This window comes from Sitophilus oryzae, unplaced genomic scaffold (genome assembly GCF_002938485.1).
Source record: "Sitophilus oryzae breed Bouriz unplaced genomic scaffold, Soryzae_2.0 scaffold_2014_pilon_pilon, whole genome shotgun sequence".
NCBI lineage: Eukaryota > Metazoa > Arthropoda > Insecta > Coleoptera > Curculionidae > Sitophilus > Sitophilus oryzae.
The window spans coordinates 324,354-348,783 of record NW_022146741.1 but is presented as its reverse complement, the minus strand read 5'-3'; the positions used below and the strand labels follow the sequence as shown (position 1 = coordinate 348,783).

The window sequence follows — 24,430 nt, the reverse complement described above, 5'->3', positions numbered from 1 at the left end:
GCCCCTCGATCTAACCGCTCGAGCAGATCGCTTTACTATGTTCACACGTACTTGTCTTCACAGGTTTGTTTTGGACGCGACGTCGCGCTGCTTGCTCGACGCTCTCCTCGTCGCTCTCCTCGTCGCTCCACATGTTCTCAGCCTTAGAAGGCTGGGCTAGTGAAAATACATTATAATGTATGTTTTCTATTAAATACTAGTTATTTGGAAGCAATTAAACTGTAAACTTGTTTATTAAAGCAGATAGGATTTTCTGCTTTTGATAAAATGGGACATAGTATTATTTATATTTTAGGATTATAAAGGATAGGACGTTTTGCTTGTGGTAATAGTAAGATAGGATAATTTGCTTTCATAGTTTTATTATGAAGATAGGAGAAATTGCTTCTTAATATCACCTGATTATAGATAGGAGCTTTTGCTTTTTAATCAAAATAAGTAGATAAGAGTTTGTGTGACCAGAATAACAGCTGGTTTCAGATAGGAGGTTTTCTTTTCTTTAAATTGTGCCGTAAATTTTTTATTTTCAGATATTACCTTTTGTCAATACATGCATAATGACTCATAGAACGTTATGCTAAAATAATCTCAATTTTGAAGGAGCATTTGCCAGATCACCGGCGATAGGTTATTTTAAAAATAAATTGAAAATAAAGCTTCATTCAGAACCCCCCAATTAGTGGAATAAATTAGTGGTTTCAATTACACTGTATACTTTTTAGTTTACGATTATTAATAAAATATCCCAGCAACAGCTTGAGGTAGTCTGTTGTATCCATAGAGAAATCATAATATTTAGCTTATAAAACAATAAACTTTTGATTTCTAACTAAAATATTCCTTGACGGGTCATAATCAAAGGCGATAAAAATTGTTGTCAAAATATTTCGACCAATAGGAGCACCGTCGGATCGTCGTGTCATCGGATTTCGGATGCATGAGACTCCGGCTTAATTGAAACTACTAATTTATTCCACCGACTTCGAGGTTCTGAATAAAGCTTTAAGGATGATTCACGGTACACCGGACCATACCCGAGCAGGGCACGTTTCGTGAAGTAGACACCGAGCCACGTCCGGGCCTTCTGTTTATGCTACACCGAGTTGATAACGGGGCTCTTATTAGTTCTGAGTATATTATAAAACACAGCCCCATAGACAGACGAAGATTTAATACGAACAATGCCAAAGTTCTCGCAAGTGGAATTGGTACCAATTACAGTTGATGAAGAAAGAACAACACCTGCTCAAAGGGCAAGATGAAGGACCTATCTTTTTCATTACATCCTTTCATTGTCCAGTTTTATGCATTCCCTGTCATTAAATACTGCTGTAAGATTCACTACCTACTACAGACATGATAAAAAGTGTACTTTGTTTATACCATAACTGCAGATTGCAGTCGGGGCACCAGGAAAAGTACATTCATGCTTTCCGCAACGTGGCGGGAACGGAGCGGATCCGAGAAAAAAATGTACACCGACATTTCTGTGACGGGGCACGGACGAGTTCCGGCGAAGCTCGGATCGTGCTCGGCCTGGCATGAATGTATATGTGTAAATAACACTTGACAATGTTTGGCCGTGTCTTCACCGACGCACGGCTCGGACCCGTCACGGTATAGCGTGAATCATCCTTTAGAGTTATCTATTTAAATTTGAAAATTTTAATAATTATGGCTTACATTTTAAGAACAGCCGATATCAACCGGTAATCAACCCTCTCTGATCATATTCAACCACCAGTATTGCCACATTTAGAGGAAATATAATACACTTATACTTTGATTGGAAATACTTCGTACATAGCGCACAGCGATAAGAGATTTTGCAATAATTTTTAAGATTTACTGTGTAGCCGAAAATACCTAACCGTAAAAATTTGTTGGGTGGGAGAGAGTGTGTTACAAAATAAGTACAGTGCGTTTCATTCACATCTACATTAACTATCTATTAATAATGACCGCTGAGATGAAATACAAAATAATTCTCCTAATTTATTGTGTAGTAAATTCAAATTTCTGTTATATTATAAAAACCTCGATAAAAACGTTTTTTTTTCAATTTCCAGAAAAATTCTACCAAAAATCTAAAATTTACGAAATTAACTTCTCTACTTACGACGTCTCCTTATATTTCTTGGTCTTCGCTGAGGCTTCTTTGGCGAACAACATACCTTCTTAGTGATAATAAGAACATTGATAAGAATTAAACCCACGACTAGAGCCGCTATTCCAGTGGATAAATCGGATGCCATATTGTCTTTTTTTCGAATATAAAAAACAAATCGCGCACTTACAAAGTATTGGCAGTGCTTTGTATCTGGATCTTTAATATTTCACTAATATTAATAACCTTAGATTCAATTGGTACGTGAATGATAAAACCAGACGGAACTGATAAGATTGGTGTAAAAATATTTTTTATTGGAAAGCACGGGCAGATTAGATTTGGATCAACGTGTTAGCTTTGTTTGAGAGTGTGTTAAAATAGAATTGGTGACATATGTCGAAAAGTTAAAACCATTGATTAGAGAAGGGAGGATTTCAGAAAAATTGACTCAAAGGTTCATTAATATAGCTGACTCAATACTTAATATTTTAGTTTCTAGTTTAAACCAAATTTAGTCCAGTCAATCTAGACATTCAAAGGTACATAAATTTACAACAAGCTGAAAATGCGTGTAATTGTTTAAAACATAATTAAAAAAAATATTTTAAAATTCCGAATCATACCGATGCCTGGAAAAAAATACATGCGAGGTCAAAGGTCAAAAATCTCGAAAAAAAAAATGTTTTATTCGCGATTTTCAGCAAAACGGTAAGTTTCAGCATAAAATTACCTCAGACGAAAATTATAGACCATAAAATTCTCTATAAAAAATGTATCAATACTTTTTTTCCTTAGAGCCACTGTTTCTCAGATATAATGAGTCAAAGAGTTGTAATTGTCATAATACGTCATAATACTTAACGCGTTTTTTAACGTGGTTTCCCCAGTAGGCCTATTCCACATGTCTATTGTGATTCTGTTTAATTGAAAACTATTGCAGAATAAAAATATTAGTAAGGATTGGAAATTATAAAAGCGTTGGAAATAAAAAAAAAATAGAAATTTACTAGTCTGATCCATAACGTTCAAATACTTTTTCGTGTTGTTCTTCTGATCTTCTTCTTATCCTTGATCTTAGTCTTCTTCGTTTTCTTCATCCTGGATGTAAGTAAATTGCGTCAATAGTGATGTATCGCATGTTTCTTCGTTGGTATCAAACGAATCCTCTACTATTGGTGATTCAACATTAGAATATGACAGGCCTTGATAATTTGTACATGCCAGAGAACAAAACAGTCCAACTTTTTTACAACCACATTTAGCACTGCATCCCTTTTTAAAGTTGCAAAAAATTGTGTTTAGCAGTTTTTCCGGCACAGGTGGGAGTAAAGTCTGAATTGGTTCTAATGTATTGTCGACCAACTTCCAACCCCAGTCTTTTGGGTCTAGCTGATAACCAAGATACACTTAAACTTAAAAAATACCGGGAAAAGATGTCGATGAGCAGCAACTGAGGTTGAAGGAAGACTAATTTACCTGTTTGAGTGTTTTTAACGAAACATGCATATCGATACTTATCTAAGCAGGTGTTTTTTTTTTCGGAGCTCCATACATTGAAAGAAGAAAGCGAATACCGTAAGTGATAATATCTTGTTGACTTGAATTACTTTTTTGAAAACTCCAACACATTGAACCTTGTTAAGTTTTGTTTTAAAGGCTGTTGTTTTACCCCTCTTGTAAAATGCAGACGTCGCGCGTCGTATCACAGCCAGTTATTGCGTGTAAAAATAGTACATGATTTTGACTCTTTTTAAAACTGGTTGGACTGTTTTGTTCAATGGCATGTACAAATTGTCAAGGCCGGTCACGTTCTAATGTTGAATCACCAATATTAGAGGATTCGTTTGATATCAACGAAGAAACATGCGATACTTCACTATTGACGCAATTTAGTTACATCCAGGCCAATAAGCCAATAAGATCCAATAAGACGAAGATCAAGAAGAAGAAGAAGATTATGAAGAACAACAAGAATTTGAAGGTTATATATATTTCCATCGCTTTTATGATTTTCAATCCTTACTAATATCTTTGATTCTGTCAATAGTTTTCAATTATTAAACAAAATCACAATAGACATGTGGAATAGGCCTACTGAGGAAACCACGTTAAAAAAACGCATAGGTGGCGTGGAAACGTGTGCATATTATGACGATTACAACTCTTTGACTCATTATATCTCAGAAATAGTGGCTCTGAGGGAAAAAAGTATTGATACGTTTTTAATAGAAAATTTTATGGTCTATAATTTTTGTCTAAGGTAATTTTATGATAAAACTTACAGTTTTGCTGAAAATCGCGAAAACGCAATTTTTTTCGAGATTTTTGACCTTTAACCTCGCATAATTTTTTTTCCAGGCACCGGAATGATTCGGAATTTTAAAACGTTATTTTTAATTATATTGTATGTTAAAATACCATGTGAGTGCAATAAATTTTACATTGGTGAAATATCTAGACCCTTAAATGTTCGAATTAAAGAACATAAAGATTATTTAAGAAAGGGAGATTTTTACAAATCTAAAATTTGTCAGCATTCGTTGGACACAGGGACCTGCAATATCTAATTATAACTTGTAAATTTTAATATTTTAACATGATTTTAACTACTTTTGACAATAACTAACTTTTTGTTATCAAGATGACATTTTAGACGGCAACTGACATATATGTCATAATATTTGAATCTTAAACATTGCCTGGAAACTTATATGGTGAAATTTTGATTTTTTTTTTTTTTTTTTTTTTTTTTTTTTTAGCAAATTCTAATGGTTTTGACATCAGGATTGCCTGGATTCCAGGTCATTCCAATATCTTGGGAAATACAGAGGCAGATTTGTTGGCTAATATTGGAAAAGATTTAAATATTCCGAAATCTATGGAGATGGATTCAATAGATATTTTTAATTCAATTAAAACTGATATTTTGTATAATTATAAGGAAAATTGGAAATCTCGTATGAAAGGAAAAAAGCATGTGTATTTTAATACACAAACAATCTTCCCAGATAAACAATGGTTTAAAAATTTCCAGTATATAGATAGAAGACATATTACAACGTTAATTAGAATGCGTACAGGCCATTGCTTAAAAAAAAAACCATTTATATAAAATTAAAGTGAAGGAAGATCCATTCTGTGAGTGTGGCTCTGTTGAAGACCTAAATCAGATCTTTTTAGAATGTCCTATAAATTTTTTGTTTAATTTGGATTTATATCAAAAATTTATTGAAATGAATTTTCCTACTCCACTATCAATATTTACAGTTTTGTCTAAGCCAAGTGAAAAATTAATAGAAACTATTATGATATTTTTTAACATTAATAGAATTAAATTATAATGCTCAACTTTCTATTTTTTATTTTCTTTTTGTTTCAGTTTCCGAATGCAGTCTGTTTGTGTGACCTCTATCCTATGTGCCTTTGTGTGTGATATAATCTTCCTTTCAGCGCGTCATTTATATATTTAATAAATAAAATAGGGCTAGACACTTCTCCTTTCCAGTGCTTTCCAGCATGTTTCCAGCACTCCAGCAGGGTACAAGCACAGAATATCTAGCTACGCAACAGAAAAATACTCGAAATGAAAGAGCTAAAATTGCACAAATAGAATACTAGATGGCGCGGCAATATCATAATCAGAATATAATTAGAAATTTTGAACTTTCGGTTTTGGATCTACGGCTCGTCGACGGCCTTATAGCCATTGCCTGGAAACTTATATGGTGAAATTTTGATAAAATAATTTAGTACCCACTAAGAACACGGTATGTCGCTAGTGGTAGGAAAATAATTTTTAGAGGTTACTAGTTTATTTGGTTACCTGGGTTATCTATAATATACATATACAGGGTGTTTCCTAATTAATCTAAAAAATAAAAATCATTAGAAAACGGATAAAGGGGGGCCCTCAATAAGTATATTTATTTTTTTCTCGACAACCGTTTGATGAAGAAGGAAAACTTAAAAGATCAATTTTGTTGAAAAAGGATGGCCAGCGAGATCGCCAGTCAAGAAAAAAATATATTTTCTTTAAAAAAGCGGTGGTGTACCATTTATGTTAAGCAAAAAATCGATTTTTTTAAATTTTTAACACCCTGTAGATCAGAAAGGAAGTACTTTAGACCCAATGGTTATATAAAAATTGTTTTAAGAACAGATGAGGAATCACACCACAAGTTTTTTAGACTAATTAGAAAACTTAGAATTACCCTGTATATTGTCAACTTGACAATGATTGCTGATAAATCAAAAAATTCCTTTTTAGTGAAAAAAGCCTGATTTTTGCAGGAAAAACTTTGATTTTTATTCAATTTGAGCCTGAGTCTGCAAATACCGGTTTGTTTTTTTAATTTCCTATCTATTTAAATTTTAAATATCATAGTCAGAATTTTTTTTTTCGAAAAGTTTTATTATTTATTAACTTTAAACATGGTGTTTTCTTGTTGTGTTGCATCTTGCAAAGAAACTAACAAAACTGCAAAAATGCACGTGTTTCCAAAATACGATATGGTATGTATCTTAGATAAAAGAAAAAATATATGGTATGTATTCGTTGTTTGATTTTTTTTTCGTTTGCTTTAAAATCTATAAATCTCGGTCTATTCATTAGACAGCCAGTCGACTTACGATCATTTACATGAAACTCTGCGTACCTACGTACCCACATATATGTAGGAAGTCGGATTCTAGCTGAGATCCATTGAAGCTCCATTTATAAAAACTATCGAGACTGGTACTCTAACCGTCCGCATGTGTACGAGAACAGGGGCGGCAGGTGAAACGCGGGTACTTCGTACGAAACGTACGGAGTCGACTGGCTACCTAATTAATAGGTTTTTCTATAAATATGGTAATGTTTTACATTTGCTTTAACTAATCTTATTTTTAGTTATATAACCTATGGCTCAAGCAAGTTAACAATTCCAAACTGTTCTTCCTGGACAAGACACTTGTTCGAAAGAACTATAGAGTATGTCATATTCATTTTCCTGATAGTGACAAAATTATTGGTCTACGTGGTGCCAATTTAAAAGCATTTAGTTTTCCATCATTGTATTTATTACCTACAACGGAAGGTAAAATTTTTATATTTATCATAGTACTATTGTTCATATATATTTTTTTGTAGACTGCAGTCCAGTGAAAAAAAGTGAAATCCCATCTAGCTCAGGAAATGATAAGCGGTTAATTGGTGTAGAAGGTATTATTTTTTATATTTATACTATACAATTTTCATTTACAAAATAAGTCAATGTAATTTTGTAAAAAAGGTCATGTTTTTTATAAATCTGTATTTATTTATAGATTCGAGTTCTGAACCATCTGATGATTTGACTTTCGCAAATATAAGAACCACTTCAGCGTCAAAACGTAAGTTATATATTTTATTAAATTTTACCTACTCACTATGTCAAACAGGTAAAAACGCATGATCTACTAGAGCGATTGTTGCAATAATAAGCTAAATATCTTATTATTGCTTATTACATTACGGTAAACGAAACAGACCTCATACACATATAGTAGCGTAGTCCGCAATCCTTCGACAAAAGATTTGTTACAGCCAACAGTCTAATACAAACAAACCTTAAATAAAATTTAAGACTTAAAAAAATAAATTAAAAAATATGAAGGGTCCACGGGAAAAACATGATAAGCGCCAATTTTTTAATATTAACCTTTTACAATATTATTGTAGGTAACTGGTTCCTACTAAATGTATAAACTCTGCAAGGCAATAAGCTGTTAAATCATATGATATATGCCTAGTAAAAATATACCGTACACGAAAAGAACGTTCAAAGACGATTCAAAAGAATTTAAAAAGAGATTAATTCTTCTGTAAAATTAGTAAAATGGCGCTTATCGTGCTTTTCCCCTACCTGGACCCTATAAAAATATGTAATATTTGATAGTAAATTTTGTTTTAGAATTATCCAAAAGAAGTAACATTCTTCAAACTTTGAAAGTTAGAAACAGACTGGAATTACCACCAAAAGCAAGAAAGCTTCATGGAGTAGTGAGGCAGTTAAGAAAAACCGCTAAACGCTTATTTACTAAAGGTGTTAGTTTAAAAAAGCGTTTGAATGAAGCTAATAAATTTATATCATCGCCAGGTTATTTAGCCTTGAAACTAAATAAAGTCACACATAATTTTGTTAGAATGCAATTAAAGCAACAGAATGTAAAACCTAAAGGAAGAAGATTTACATATGAAGATAAATTGTTTGCTTTGACTTTATTTAAAAATAGTCCAAAAGGATATCGACTGTTATGTAATTTTTTTGCTTTGCCTACACCTAGAACCTTAAATAGTTTACTCAGAATGGTTTCCTTAGAGAGTGGAATAAATAAAGTGCTATTTGATAGCTTAAAAGAACACGTTTTAAAAATGAACTCCTTAGATAGGTACTGCACTGTAATATTTGATGAAGTTGCATTAGAACCAGCTTTAGTGTATCTAAAGAAAAAAGATTATTTTATAGGATTTCAAGACAATGGTGCAAACGAAAGATTGCCTTTATTTGCAGATAAAGCGATGGTTTTTATGGCACGAGGCATTCATAAAAAGTGGAAACAACCGCTTTGCTATTTTTTCAACGCTGGAGGGATGAAATCTGATGTTTTAGCAAATTGTATTAAGTTGGTGATTACTGAATGTAAGTCCATAGGGCTGAAAGTAATAGGAACTGTATGTGACCAGGGTAGTGCAAACATAAAAGCAATCAACCTCTTATATGAGGAGACCAAGAATATTGATGTTGAGAGAAGCAATTATTTTGGATTTCTTGTTGATGGAGAAGAAGTTGTCCCATTTTATGACCCGCCTCATTTATTGAAGGGAATTCGAAATAACCTTTTCACATATAATTGTCGTTTCAAATGGCGCAACAACAAAATTGAAACAGCATCTTGGACAGACATCCGAACGTTATATGAGCTGGAAGAGAAAGAGGAAGATTATAAAATGTGCACTAAATTAACTGATATTCATGTACATAATAAAAAGAAGATGAAAGTCAGTATTGCTGCCCAAGTATTCAGTCAGCGGGTAGCTTCCTTAATGCGTGGTTTAGCGAGATTAGGTGAGTAATTTTTTTTGGCTCTATAAATTGAGCTGTATCAGTTTTAAACTAATTGGAGATATCAGAAATAGTACAGCATTTTTTTAATTTGTATAGGGCCTCAGCATATGCCACCTAGTGGTTTGGAAACAGCGGAGCTCCTATTATTTATGGACAAGGCCTTTGACAGTCTGAATGGCGGGGCAATATTTAACAAAAGTGGAAAAGAGTTGCAACGTGCTGTTTCCGATACCACAAAACATGAAGAGTTTTGGAAGGAAGCAATTGAAGTTTTCAACTCCATGGAATTTTTCAATGATAAAAGAAAAAGAATTCTGCCTCCGTCAATAAAAAATTGGTGTCACACACTAAAAGCTTTTCTGTACATATGGCCTAAATTAAAAAATGACGGATTTAAATTTTTATGCTCCAGAAATATTAATCAAGATCCTCTGGAAAATTTCTTCGGAAGAATTAGAAGCCACGGATCACGGAATGTCTATCCCACATGCTACTCATTTGTTGCATCATTTAAAACTATTATGTTGGGTTCCATTGTTTCGTTAAGCCAAAATTGTAATTGCGAAGAAGATGGAACAGTAATGCTTCACAATTTAAAAAAGCTAATTATTAGAGAACATATTCAATATCCCATACCGTTAGAAAATCTTATTGAAGGCATTACTGTTCCTAATACCATCAATTATTCATTAGTTAAAAATGGAACCTTAACGTACATAGCGGGATATATTGGGAAAAGAATTTTAAAGCTGGTAAAAGGTTGTGATAAATGTAAAGCAGATTTAATTGGCGACTTAACAGATTTAAATAGCGAAGACAAATTCGTTATAAGAAGTAGAAGTTTTCGGATAAATAGTTTACTCGCTCCTACCACAAATTTTAGCAAAATATTTAAAAAATGTATATATATCTTAGAAAATACTGTCCCACGGATATGTCATAAAAATAATATTGGTAGCATTTTAAAATTTATAATATTAACAAATATTAACAGCTTGCTAAATTGTACTCAACATGACACTTTAGATATGGTTATTTCTTTCATTGTTGATTTTCATTTAAATACTTGGACAAAGAGAGTTAACAAAATTTTAAAGGGTAAAATACAATGTACTAGTAGTAGTGACCCTATTAAAATACTAGCTAGGAAACAATTTCTAAAACACAAATCTTTTTCTTTAAAAATGCGAAATACTTAATTGGTCAGAGTTTATCCAGTAGGTTTAGATCAATTTTAGATTGTACATATTTTAAATCATTTCTCAACTTGTGATTTTTTTGCAAATTTTATATTAAGAGTCTATTACGCTGTACTGTTCGGGTCGCTCTCAGGGGTCGGGTAAAGCGAAGAAAATATATATTATATTTCAGAAATCTGCCTAAGACTTAGTCCGATCCTGTCGTGTTAAGCCACACCTAAAATTCCAAACACACGTGCTTTGATTAATGTTTGATTAAGGTTTGCAACGCTTCAGTATTTGCCATAAAATAGCGAGCAATTCGTTAAAAACCCATATAAATTATATAACACTGTAATCACAAAACTTCAATCTATTTCCGTATTGTAACGGAATTTTAAGTTATGTCTTTATTACCGAGAAAATTTAGTCCAAACATAAGGAATATTTTGTCGATGTTTGACCATCAAAATCTTAAAAATAAAGAAGTTGTCTAAAAATATCCACAATACGGATATAGTATAATCCTTTATCTTTAATTTCCATCTTCATTTGTGTAAAAATACCTAGCCAGTTTGACATAAAACGTTAAATGCGGAACGCTTCTTTTGCTACTTTTTTGGACTAGCGAAATGGAATCTTAATTGTAGATCATAATTATTAAGTTAAATAAAAAACGGCGTCAGAGATGGATTTAAAAACGACCGTCGGTTTTTTACGTAAAATTTAATTCAGTAACAAAAAAAGAGCGGTGTCAAGTTGGCTTAAAATACCATACAATGAAAAATCGCTGTCGCAGTTTCCTTGGGAATGATGATCGATGATATTCAACACATAACTTTTAATTAAAACAAAAAAACAATCGTAATTTTTAATCAACCTCTGACATCGATTTTTTCAATCGTATGGTATATATACATATATACATCAACTTTACAAGAGATATAAAGAAATATATCGTTCAAAATGTCTGTGAATAGCGAAGTGAGCAGGCCATCACTTATCACTTAGTAGTCCTATACTTAAATCAAAGTTTGTGCTATACTTAAATCAAAAAAATATTTCTTAAATTTTTTTCGTCCGTTACAGCGCTTTCAGATGGAGCGGAGCGTCCGCGTGTTTTTTCAAGATAGCCGTCGCGCGTCGGAAGAAATCATCCGGATGGAGCATACGCGACCCATGTGAAATTGTTCATATAAACTCATGGTACTTGCTCGAAGTCGCGGACGGTCTGCTCCATCTGATAGCGCTGTTAGGCAAATTTGTTTTATTAGTAAGATAAGTTATAGATACCGTTGCCAAATTGGTCTTCGTTGGATGAACTCAGCAGTGTTTGCAAAAATAACTATTTTAGTTTGTAGATTTTCTTCTAGTGACGAAATAAGAGAAGAATAAGTCTTTTGAAGATATACTTATAAGTTTTATAAAATATTGTTATTTAGTTTCTACCTTGTAGTGAAAATTTATTTTTAATAAACTGTAAAATTAAAAAAAAGATTCTTATATGTTTTATTAAAGTTACTTTGATATACTAATATATCAGTGTAACTTTAAAACTAAATCCTTTGAATTCAAATATAAACATAAAAAACATTTACAGCAGAAAAGGCGAAGGCGCTGGGTTAAACGTAGTCTCCACTAAGAACACGGAGGGGCGCTTTGACCCAAAATTTTACTATTAAGTTTCATATCTATCTTAATAGAAGATTATTTTCTTTTATCTATGATCTTAAATATGTATGTAATATAATTTAAATTACTATAATGCAATTTTATACTAAGGAAACATTTATACATTCACAAAATACAACAAAGTCTAATAATATAGTTTGAAAACAATGAATATTCAATTAAAATTAAAAAAGTTAAGCGCGACTCCTTGTGTCAAAATTAGATGATTAAATTTTCGCAATTTTTACACCATTTGATGACCGGTGGCGCCTCTAGTGTTTGTTCGGGCGGTTGGTCTTTTACTCCCGCTTATGGCCATTAAAGAAAAAGTTCTAAAGGGGGATGTTTTGTGCATTAATAAAATTATTTTATTAAAATTTATTTTGACTTTTCAATGTCAAAACATATTTTAACGTTTCCCTGGTTACTGATTTCTATGTGTTGCCCATTCATCATAGCTATTTTTCAAAGAAGTATTTTAAAACATTTTTAAAAAAGAATTTATCCTTATATGATTTAATTTTTGTATAAAATATATATAAAAAGTATATTGGAAATAATACGACAAATATTTTCAAAATAATAAATACACGTACAGTACGTCTGTCCGTTCTATAGCTACGGGGTATCCGTGAGAGGGGAAACGATATTCTCTCGATGTTTCTCGTAAAAAATTAGACGACGCGTCTCATCAATAAAAATTCGACAAATTTGCAAGTAGTCAATAAAATGAGTGGGCGGAGCGATTTGCGGTGACGTACTCGTTAACAGCTAACTAAATTTTAGTTGACCTTGTATAGCCTGATATTTAATTACAGTAACTATTGTGTGTTAAACCAAATTGAAATTTGACCCGAAAAGTCATACAGGGTGAGACAAAATTAATATGGAACATTAGTCACTTTTAAAAGCAAGTTACTCCTTTATTTTAAATAGAACACCCAGTATATTATTCCGGTGTTCAATGGGCAATTTATATATCTTTAAAATGTTATTAAGGTTGTCTACCCCCCAGACAAAGATTTTCTTAGATATTTTAATTTTTATGATTTTGCGTCAGTAGACCTTTATTATTTGAAAAAATCTAGTTGGCTGTGATATACCTTTTGTTAATTTAACAAAAATTAAATAATGTAGAGTAAAATACTCAACGGTAATAATAAGACACACGTTTAAAACATATTTTAATTATTACAGAATTAAAACTAGAAAATTAGCTAGATGAAATCAAATGCTCAAAATGCTTCCTTTCCTGTTAACTGCCTAAAATTGTTGTCTTTTCAAAAGGATCTTTTCATTTTCTAAGGCATTATGTGGAGTTCTACCTTGAAAAGCAGCTACAATAATTTCTCTCATGTTGTCGACAATAGTTGGTCGAGTTTTGTAAACACTGTCTTTAACATATCCCCATAAAAAATCCAGACTAGATAAAATCAGGAGCATTTAAGTATTCTATTAATAAAAGCATATCAATTCTCGCTGATGTAGGATAAGTTTGCATTTTCGGCAAATTTCTGAGATTTTTTTTATCTTAACTGACACAAAGTGATAACTAGTTGTTATAGTTGGACTAATTAGACAGCTATGTTGAAGTAACGTCAAACATAACACCAGCCACCTAGATTTTATCAAATAATAAAGATCTACTCAGATCAAATCATCTAAATGAAAATATCTAGGAAAGTCTTAGTTTGAGGGGTAGGCAACCTTAATAGTATTTTGAAGACACATGAATTCTCCATTGAATATCGGAATAATATACTGGGTGTACCATTTAAAATAAACGAGTAACATGCTTTTAAAGGTGACCAATGTTCAATATTAATTTTGTCTCACCCTGTATAACTTTTTGGATCAAGTTTTAATTTTATTTAAAATGCAATAGTTAGTTTAACTACATATTAGGCTATACCGGCTAAATTCCAATTTAGGTAGCTTTTATTGTAATTTAAAAATTGTTCTTTATTTTTAGAAAATGTTAAATATGTCATAAACCTTACATTTTAGTCATATACTTCTCTTATAAAACTCACATTTATTTTTCTCCCAGAATCCGAAAATCAATTAATATATAGGGTGTTTCATTCGAAAAACACAACTTAAAAAAATAAATCAGAACTACCCCAAAGCTTTCCACAAAAAAATACAATTTGACTAGACTAAAAATAAACACTTACTAATTGGAATAACTCTATTTGGAATTTGTTTTTTTCTAAGTGTCCAGTTGTTTAGCCACAGTACTACAATCAAATATATATGAAAACCGATCGCTAATACACTACCGATAATTATTGACGGTAAAGGCAACGACATTTTTCGGCTACATCTATTTCAAAATATTAGATAAATTTATATAATTTTTCGAAAATGGCTGTGGTTTCTGCGTAATTTGCGATAAGATATGATTATGAAGTTTTAGTGCAGGGAAACAGCTGATATTTTTAGGTATTTTTGTTATTACATTTTACAGTAAAAATCATGATGACCCATCAAAAAATATGAGAAATACCTTAATATTAAAAAACTCGGGACAAACTAAGAAAATCCATGAAAAAAATATTAACACAAATGACGTATTTCTTTACTTTGGATTCTCCAATATTTACATATATTTTCCAAACAATTTGTCTTAGTAGCGTGCTATTGAAAAGCACTTTAATATAGGTATGATTGATATCTTTATAATCCCACATGTATAACAAAAAAGATTACGACAATATATATAACTGTGACATGCCAATAACAGGAAAAAAATAAGAATCTTACTTACTTTCGTCGTCATCTTCAATATTTTTGCAACACCATCTAACACTTTTATAAAGTAGAATTGATATTGCCAGAATAATAATGAATACATATACCATTTTTATTACGTAAATTTCTTATTCTTGATTTTAAGTATTAATATGGATTTTATAATGAAATAACAAGAGTAATGTTTGATAAAAGATATACTGTACTAAAAAAATAATCAATTGAGAGTGTTCAAGAGTAGAAAATATTTTGGTTATCAGAGATAAATAATTTAAGTATCTTAATTTAATAATGCCATTTAATATTTAATTTATACTTAATTTATTGGGGTATTATACATAATATACATTAGAAGACTTATTTTTATATATTTTAGAGCTAGTAATCAAGTTAGTAATTTCGCTTCGAGCAAAATTGTTATTCTGGCTGTGTCTTTTAGTTGGTTAGTTGATTATATCTAAAATTCCTGTCATTATCTTTCTATCAAGTTTTGTTTAAATAATAATTGTTTTGTAGCGTTTTTTATAAACATTACCACTGCAAACGGCAGCTTTTCATCGGAGAGCAGTCGTGGATAAGGTATTTCACTGGAAAGAAAACTAATTAATAACAATAAATAAAAAAAATAGATATTGGGCGCCAGGCATGTACAGAGAAAGAAAACACAGTTGTATATTACTTAAAACTAATGGCTATATTTATTCATGATGAATTCTGATGGTAAATAGCATTGTACAATTTAATAATTATTATAGTGGTTAAATACTATTACAAGGCGTAATGTAATGAAACCTAAGATCTAAATCATATTTTAAATATTAAATCGACATGAATGTTCTTAACAATCTAACCACTAAACATAGTCTGTACGATATTACTTAAGATGTACGTTACTGTTTAAGACTGAAAATGTTTTAGATGTTAAGTTTGAACTTAATGAACATTTTCACTAAAATGACTTCAATTTAGTATTAGTATTCAAAATATGCTGTGGATACCCTTCTTCAATAGTTTTTAATTTTTCTGAATACACCATAGAACTGGACAAGGACGATTGCAAAATTATTTCTATTTTACAGTCGTACTCAGAATCGGTCATCGCGACGCGCCACGATATTTTTTATTTTATACCGCGAACTAGATCTGTTTAAAAACCAAATTGAATTTAATTATTTGAATAAATTTACTGAGAATTTTGATTTTTATTATAGGAGATCTCAATGACTTTTTTTTAAATAAAAACGTATTACAAATTACAATAGAGTGATTAGTGTGAAATAGTGTGAGGTGATGTGACGCATCACCAACATCAATGAAAGCTTTGGCGCTGTTATATTTGCTTCTACCGTTAGCAATTTGGGTCCAAGAACGCCAGAAAAATGTTTCAACAAAATGAACCAAATAATTTTGTATCACGAACATGCATGGAGCAATCGGCAGATGATAGAGTATCTACTCTGAATTATGTCTTAAAGTAGTTGCCTTAGTTAGCTGTTAGCAGAACTACTTTGAGACATAATTCAAGAAAAATAATTAAAAAACGTTTTATACAGTCACCGGCGCGGCACGAAAAGCGGACACATATAATTTTCATATAGTTTAAAATTTTATATATTGTGCTAACTTATTTGACTTTTTAGTATCTCTGTCTAAATTAAAAATGAAACTCTCCATCTGTCAATTATACGAGGAAAAACAAAATGTTGATATTTTTATGAAAGTTTGAAACACCCTGTGGAGTACGTTGACAAAGCAAGGAATTTAAAAATAATTTTATCATCTAGGTATATTTTTTTTCGATAGGTTTTTTTATTCATCTCAAAAGCTTAATTTTTTTTGGAGATATTCGCTTTTGAAAAAGACGCTAACATTTTTCGTATTTTTTACATTAAAACCATGCCGTTTTTTGGTCCTTGTCAACAGACCTATAAAATCCTATAAAATAGTGTTTATGATTTATGTAATGTCACTGTTTATTTAATAGTTAATTAAATCATATTATTGTTGCGGAATTGTGTGGACTCGGCCTAATCTAACTAATATGTCTCGCCCCCATATGACCTTAATATCGCATTAAAGAATAGACACCGTAATGATTCATTCGAACGTTCGAGAACAATCGAGTTCCACTGGAATGGAGGAATACATACGAGAACATTCTAAACCTTCTCTATGCACCTAATGATCTATGGATTATTCGAGAATTGTTAAGCTCTGGGTATATAAGTCGACGCCTTAGGCCTGAGGAGGACAGAAACAAATAGACGGGTACAGTAGCCGCGATAAATTCAAAAAATAGTTATAAATAGTTCTTTAAGTAGTTTCATCGTTATTGTTTTGTTACTTAGTGTAAAATAAATTGTGTTTAAATAAATTGGACTTTCTATCCACACGGAACCGACGAAAAACGTAACATTATGAATGTCTGTTGGGCAGTTACTCTAGCAGATATGGTTTTAAGTCGAAAATTTGAGGCACTGATAAATGCGCGCGGTGTCTTCACCGGCGGTCCCAATTGAACAACGAACAAAGCGCGCCAATGTATACGTACCATTAAAATACATCAAAATTTTAAGGTGCCCGTTTTTCGTGTCGGTGAGTTAGTTTATTCAGCAAAACATTGAGATAAAGTCCATTGAAATTGACACTATATTCGGTCATGCGCTATAACATTTAATATGGTTCCATGCCTCCGACTAGTACTTAAATAGTAGATGTAGCGATGTTAATTTAGTTTTTACTTGATAACGGCTAGTGCTTATAGTCGAAAGTTCGAAAGGCCGTGTAAAATTTCAATAAAGACAATGCTAGTACAACAACATATTTTATTTAATTTACAATAAGTTGCATATTTACTTACCTGCTTCTCGTTCTTCCTGTAGTCTTTTCCTTTGAAGTTTGCTATGTTTCAGGAAGCCGCGTATTATCACCGTCAGAATAATTAGTAACATCACCAGAATGATAAAGCCGAGTTCGTCTCTTTGACTGAACATGATTCTGTCAAAGAAAAATGGCCCGAAGTTATCGTAACCGGAAGTCGGATCTTGGAAGTGTGCCATTAACGACTTTTTATTCGATTCTGTCGTGCGAAGTCGCAGGCAACAAGAGTCAGGAGTTTTATATTTAACATCAGATTAGATAAAATTTTCGAAAACACAATACGACAAATCCGTATCATCTTAGTTTTGTGTACAGAAAGATTGTCCGATTAAAACTATTCGAGGGCGTTAGGCTCTTATCTACGCATTATCTCGTGCCAATTAATTTATGTATCCTAATTAAAATTTTTGCAGATTTATGTAAAGTCTGTTCGACGAGTCAGAGAAGATTTCGACAGAAGACATTCAGAAAATTACAGTAAACACAATTTACCGGTGAATTAAAACAACACAATATTATCACAGCCATGTATTCTCTCTTGAACAGACCACCTGCTTACAGGACACTGGCTGAGTTTGCTTTAGAAGTATCTAAAGAACTAAAATATCTAGGTGCATACTGCACATAAATGTTTTACACTGAGATCTTTCATCAATAACTTGATATAACATCTTTCTTATTTTAAATGAATATCCCTATTTTTTCTCATATACAGGGTGCTCCAAATTGGGTTCGGAAAACTTCGGCAGCATATTCTGCAAATAAAAATAAGTAAAAAAGTTAGCATGAATGTATGTCCTAAAATGCTTTATTTCGGGTGTAGAAGTTTCATTTTATTTTGATTTTTTCTATAATGTTCTTCTCTTTATAACATTATCGATACTTGGATAAAAATAATTGGTTTCTGGGTGTCTTTTGACATGAGAAATTTTATATCGATATCAATATAAGTTCTACTTATAGAGGTGCCACCTACATATTTTTTAACTGTTTTGAAGAGTACTAACTCTTCGTCTGTACCTATAAAACCTCAATACTGAGTTAAAAAATATACATTTCCGCCGTCTTTTACATAAAAAATACTTCTTGGTAAAAGTCGCTACGAGTAACCGTTGTCAAGATATTTGGAATGTAAATTATCAATACATGTTATCATTGTTAAGAAATACACATGTTAACTAGATAGATATGTGACAAATGAAAAAAGTTCCCAAATTTAGGGAACATTTTAATTCCGGGGCATACTCTATATTAAAGACTAGCCTTTACTGGTCTCTGGTCTCAACCTTGGAGAACCAGGGGGAAACCACCTATTGTATTCTCGTTTCCCTCTTACATGCACGGTGCACGGCTCTATAGAAGTGGACCGACTAATGCGGCGCAGGGTTGCCACAAGAAAATTTTTGATTGTGCAGAACTTGACCAAAAAATGTTTACTATACTATAAGATGTACTTTCGCCAAATTTTAAAGCATGATTACGAATATCACTTCCTCTCGTTTGTATACGTCAATATATTCACTTCCCATTTCATTTCCTCTCATGTCAGCAAAGATTGCAGTGACGTCAAAATTGATGCCGCGAAACTAACAATTTTATGGACAAATTAGTCCTGTTAATTCTGTTTAAAACTGTAAACTATTCATGTCTGTTTAATCGGCCAAATTTGTCCATAGAAATTGGAGTTTTTGCTGGCATGGGTGGAAGTGAAATGCGAATTGAATAATATTCACGTATACAAATGAGTGGAAGTGAGACTGTGTACTGCAGTGATGTAATTTAGCAGTGCAATTTTCCCAAAGTACATATTATGTATTATTTAAAGGGATTAAGCAATCCTGTCTATTTACCGTTTTTTGGCTATGGTCTATTAGTCCTTGACTCATGATTCAGTTCATACTCTTGACATTTTACTGAACACCTGAACACTGATGACGAAAAATGATGTTTGTCAGTTCAAAATTTGAAGTACACTTGCGGCCTCTTTTGATGTACTTACTTAGATAACTAAGTGTAACTCAAGCGATTGTGGTGTAGCTGTGCAAACATTGAAACAAATGTGCAGTAAAGTACACAATTCCCTAATTCGGTCTCATTCACCAGCTTTGTCAATCACCAACTGCACTGTAAGGACATCGAGTTGGCGAGTCATCAACCATGATCCTCATAATAAGAATTGACCTCAAATCCCAGAAGGGATAGAGAAAGAGAGATATATCCTCCTAAGGAGAGACCAAGAGGTGGAGAAAATTGAGCCAGATCCTCCAGCCTCCACCTCAAAGCTACCTCAGACGGAGACAAGCTCCTCGACCGTGAAGGGCATGGAAAACTAAACCCCATCCGTGCAAGGGTGTTTACCCTCGCAGGAGGTAGATATCCCACTCCTCGGAAGGTGAACATCTGTTGTCAGCGGAGAATGGGAAATCTCATGTCCCCCCTACAACAGGAAGATCCCCATGTATGATCAGTTCTAGATTGTACGATGCGTTATAAGATTCAAGAAAGGGCGGCAAAGTAGATCTTTAAGGTCAACCTCCCATTCTACATTCTACATTCTGCAAGCTGAGCCTATAACTTCAAATGTTATGAATAATAAATAAGTAAACTAGATAACACATAAATATTGTCAAGACTTAAATAGATGTCAACTTGGGTTTAGATCAAATTGGGAAAAAAGCACAAATAATATAATTCTAGTAAATATAATATAATTCGAGTAAACCAATTTGATATAGGCCCAAGAGATCGGTTACCTGCATGACATCGACCCAGATATGTTTTTAAATAACATTAATAATTAAACAATTAAAATACAACAATCTCGGGTCGATAATCAAACGCAGGCTACCAAAGTTCGATTTCCTCATGGTCATAGCCGGGTGGCGTATTTACATAGTATACTACGGCACAGAACCCCTTAGAACGCGGCGGCTCTGTAACGCAGTATGGTATGTAGTTGTAAACCGCCCTTATTTTCTACTACATACTATACTACGGCGCAGACCCGGTAGAAAGAAAAATGTATTTATGATGCTATTATTGCTGTTTAGTGCCAAAAATTAGTAATACAATATTAAATTGTAATGTGTTATATTAATAACTAAACGTTCTCTAACCCAGTGTGACTACATATTATCAAAGCAGAACGTTTGAAGGCGGGTAAAAGGACAAATAAGAATAATTTAAGATTGTGAGTTATTTGTCCTTTTACCCGTCTTCAAAGGTTTTGCTTTGATGTTATATTAATATTGATATTTTATCGTTGATAATAATTGACAATTTAGATATACAGGGTGACCCACTAAGAATAGCTCTCGGCTATACCTCGGAAAGTATTAGCCGTAGGGCCTACGGAAAAAAATATTTATAACTAAAAGAGCTATGAGAAATTGCTGAAAATGATTTTCAAGTTTGTAAAACGGCCGCTAGAGGGCGTAACTGCTATGGAAAATAAGGAAATAGAATTTTTACAGAATTTTGCCTAGATAATGGGTACTATAAATAATAGCTTCATAATCTTCAGGAAATTTTGAATTTTTTTTAAACCATTTTCCTCTATCTGCTAAAATAAAATGGTGAGGGAAGGTTAAATCTATCTTTATTTAAATGTTAATAACTCCGGACTGGAGGATCAGAATCCAACAAACGAGAGCTCGTTTAAAAGGGCGTTTCTTACTCTATATTATACCATAAAAATAATAATAATTAGGTTTTGAACGTAGACGCTAGGGGGCGGTTTCTTACAATTTAACAAACATAGCGCGTTTTTTCAAAAAAGTTAAATACGATAGTATATGTGATTTTAGCTGATAGTAAAGAGTAGTAAAAGCTTAACAAGTCAGCGAAAACCGTATCTTGATATCTTATTTCAAACCGAAGATATTGGCAAAATTATAATAAATACCAAAAAATAAGCCCTTAATTACCTTATTTTAACAATATGGTATCAGTACCCCTCTTGATTATGCCCATTCTAACAAAAAAAAAATAAGATAGAAACAGTTAGTTTATTTTAAAATCGACGAAATACCAGAATACCATAATACCAGATGTATTAATATCTAATTCTAATATTTAAGATATTAATAACAGTGAACAAGAAATGATGATTTAGTGAAGTCATGGTAGGCTTTAGAAAAAAGTTGCTTTTGACGTAATAGTATAAACGTCAAATTGTTATTAGATCAACATTTTGATAGTCTTTTATCTTTTGATTCCTTTTTCAAAATGCCAACAACTTCAAGTACTTCAAATAATAAAGGCATTTAAAAGGCAATTAATAGATAAAAAACCCTGCTAAGACTATCAGAATGTTTTCCCCCATGGCTAATTTAGCTAAATTCTTTCTATCAATGGTTGATAATGAGAGAATGCAGTTTAAATTGAGAGTCTTATAATTTTCTTCAATTGCGCACATATGTTTTCAAAATCTTCGCTCTTGCCCTGCAATGCAATCACACATCCCTATTAAGGTATCTACTGTATACAAAAATGTTTTATCATTTTCAGACGACACTAAAAATTGGGAATCACTTCTTTTGTTCAATGCAAGATTTTTTGCTTTTGAATTTAATTTCGCATATATTGAGTCATTTTTGTTGTTAGGCTATTTAACAGGCTATTCTTATTCTAGTTACTTAAAGGCTATTCATGTTCAACACAGACTAAAAACCAAAATCAAACAAGGTTTATCACGTAATCACTAAGGCGCATGTACATTAAAGGCCACGTGATAGGTCGTGTTTCGTTTTGGTTTTGAGTCTATCTTGAATGTGAATATTTCAATGAAATAGTAAAATGTATATCTAAGTTGTTAATTATCAATGATAAAAAATCAATATTAATATAACACATTACAATTTAATATTGTATTACTAATTTTTGGCACTAAACAACAATAATATCATCATAAATACATTTTTCTTTCTACCGGCTCTGCACCGTAGTATAGTATGTAGTAGAAAATGAGGGCGGTTTACAACTACATACCATACTGCGTTACAAATAGGGCTCTGTGCCGTAGTATACTATGTAAATACGCAGCCGGGTGAATGTAATTAGATCAAAATAGATTGAACGACGTAACCGGCGCACATTGGTTCAGATTCAATAAAACCGACGCATAGGGATCAAGAAAAAAATTTCGAAAATTTCAACAATGATATTATTTTCAACAGATGATGGGTCCATTTATTCAAATTTATCACGATCCACTTTTTAATCGTAATAAAAAAGCGTACAGGAATGTTGTTTTCGTTAGATTTTGTAGTTTAAATATATCAGTTATTTGCTGATAATGGTTTAGTGTTGCTAATATATTTTGGTTCTTAGTTCAGAGACTTGGAAATAAATTAAATTATAATGGATTTTGAAGACCAAGGTAAGTACTTTTTAAGAGAATTTTATTAACTTAAATATTTTTTTATGAAGCTAGTAGTTACCACAAACATAGTAGAGCGTTCTTTTGAAAAAAATTAAACTTTGACATAGCGTATCTTTAGAACTCCGCAGATCTCCGCTTCTGTATTTTATAATTTTTAAACGGTATTATACCAAATTTAATTTACCACAAGTATCTTACCCCAAGAGACCCCGAGGTAGATGATATATAAATTAAAATTTTAAATTGACCAGTAGTCTGATTTTTGTTCCATGGATAATTTCTTAAATTATTATACTAATATTTTTTGAGTAACTCTGGAGTGGTAAAAGTGTAACTACAGAGACTCACATGTTCCTCCCGTACTCTATTCCTTTTATTATAGGAACAATAAGCCGCAGATCAATATGTGAGCGGTTTTTGAAAATGGGTTTAAATAATAGGTCAGAAGCGGATATTATTGATGAAATTATTTCATTTTTGTGTGATAATAATATTCCTAACATATTATCGAAAAATAAGCAATTTGAAAATTTTGTTTATAAATGGTCAGAAAAGTGTAGGAAATGTAGTTATCCAACAATTGTCTCTGGCTGAATAAAAATTTACTTCAAATGCAAGAGAATCAATCTTTTGATGACCCTGGCCCTTCAAGAAGAATTTTTTTTTCAGAATTGTCCAAGTCCCAAAAAATAAAGAGACCAAAGGTATATATTGCCAAGGAATTAATTTATAATGTCTTACAGAAAAAAACATGTTTTTTTTATATACATAATGCTGCAAATATTGCATTAATGCTTTTAATTAATGGCAAAGATTAAAAATCAATTTATTTCTAGAAATTAGAGATTCTTACACCTCGGAATCTCGTTTCTAATTTAAGGAAGGAACATAACAATGAGACGGGAAAAGCAGTCTAACTAGGGTTTGAATTTCCAGAGAAAGTAGTCGCCACTAAAAATAGGTGAAGATTTACCCGCAGATGACATTCACATGGCAACAGAATATTATTGTCAATCAGATAGTGAAGAAGAACTAGAAGAAAGTGGTGGTGAATCATGTCATGAAGAAAATGAGTTTGAAGACTCCATTTAACGCATACTGCAATTTATGTTTTTTTTTCTTTAATTTAGACCAGATAACCTAATGGGTATTCTTTTTTGACTAGGTTCGAAGCATTTTTCAAACCTTTTTAAAAACTATAATTTTTGAATAAAATTCATAGAAAATCCCCCTTTTTTAATATTTTTATACTAAACAAACATAGTCTGAAATATATTTTGTTTATTCCTTGGACTATCTTTCTCATGTTAATAAATCCGCTATTAAACCTAATAAGTCTAGAATTTGTAATAAAATTAAAAATATC

At 31.9% G+C, this 24,430-nt stretch overlaps 2 protein-coding genes across 6 annotated transcripts in view; one reads left to right on the top strand and one right to left on the bottom strand.

Annotated features, from left to right (window-relative positions):
* Positions 1–17,892, bottom strand: part of LOC115884078 — a 97,024-nt gene extending 79,132 nt beyond the window's left edge. The window contains exon 1 of one of the 4 annotated variants that reach the window (XM_030902540.1): positions 17,662–17,892. In XM_030902540.1, coding sequence (XP_030758400.1) covers positions 17,662–17,860 — 199 coding nt within the window. In that variant the 5' untranslated portion in view covers positions 17,861–17,892. Of the gene's footprint in view, positions 1–2,119; positions 2,367–14,224; positions 14,379–14,817; positions 14,947–17,661 lie in introns of those variants that run through there. The other 3 variants (XM_030902555.1, XM_030902546.1, XM_030902545.1) reach the window with 3 other exon arrangements.
* Positions 6,527–10,501, top strand: LOC115884077. 2 transcript variants are annotated; one of them, XM_030902539.1, is made up of 6 exons: positions 6,527–6,945; positions 7,002–7,188; positions 7,242–7,313; positions 7,418–7,483; positions 8,044–9,198; positions 9,295–10,501. In XM_030902539.1, exons 5-6 carry the CDS (start codon positions 8,277–8,279, stop codon positions 10,395–10,397), a joined length of 2,025 nt encoding a protein of 674 aa, XP_030758399.1. In that variant the 5' UTR covers positions 6,527–6,945; positions 7,002–7,188; positions 7,242–7,313; positions 7,418–7,483; positions 8,044–8,276; the 3' UTR covers positions 10,398–10,501. The 2 variants fall into 2 exon arrangements, with proteins under 2 accessions (XP_030758399.1, XP_030758398.1); XM_030902538.1 differs by having other exon boundaries at positions 6,527–7,188.
* Positions 17,893–24,430: the final 6,538 nt, after the last annotated feature.

Coding starts and splice junctions, on each gene's coding strand:
- LOC115884077 (XM_030902539.1), top strand. CDS start 8,277: ATGCAATTAAAGCAACAGAATGTAAAACCTAAAGGAAGAAGATTTACA. Junction 9,199..9,294: donor GCGTGGTTTAGCGAGATTAG/GTGAGTAATTTT, acceptor TAATTTGTATAG/GGCCTCAGCATATGCCACCT.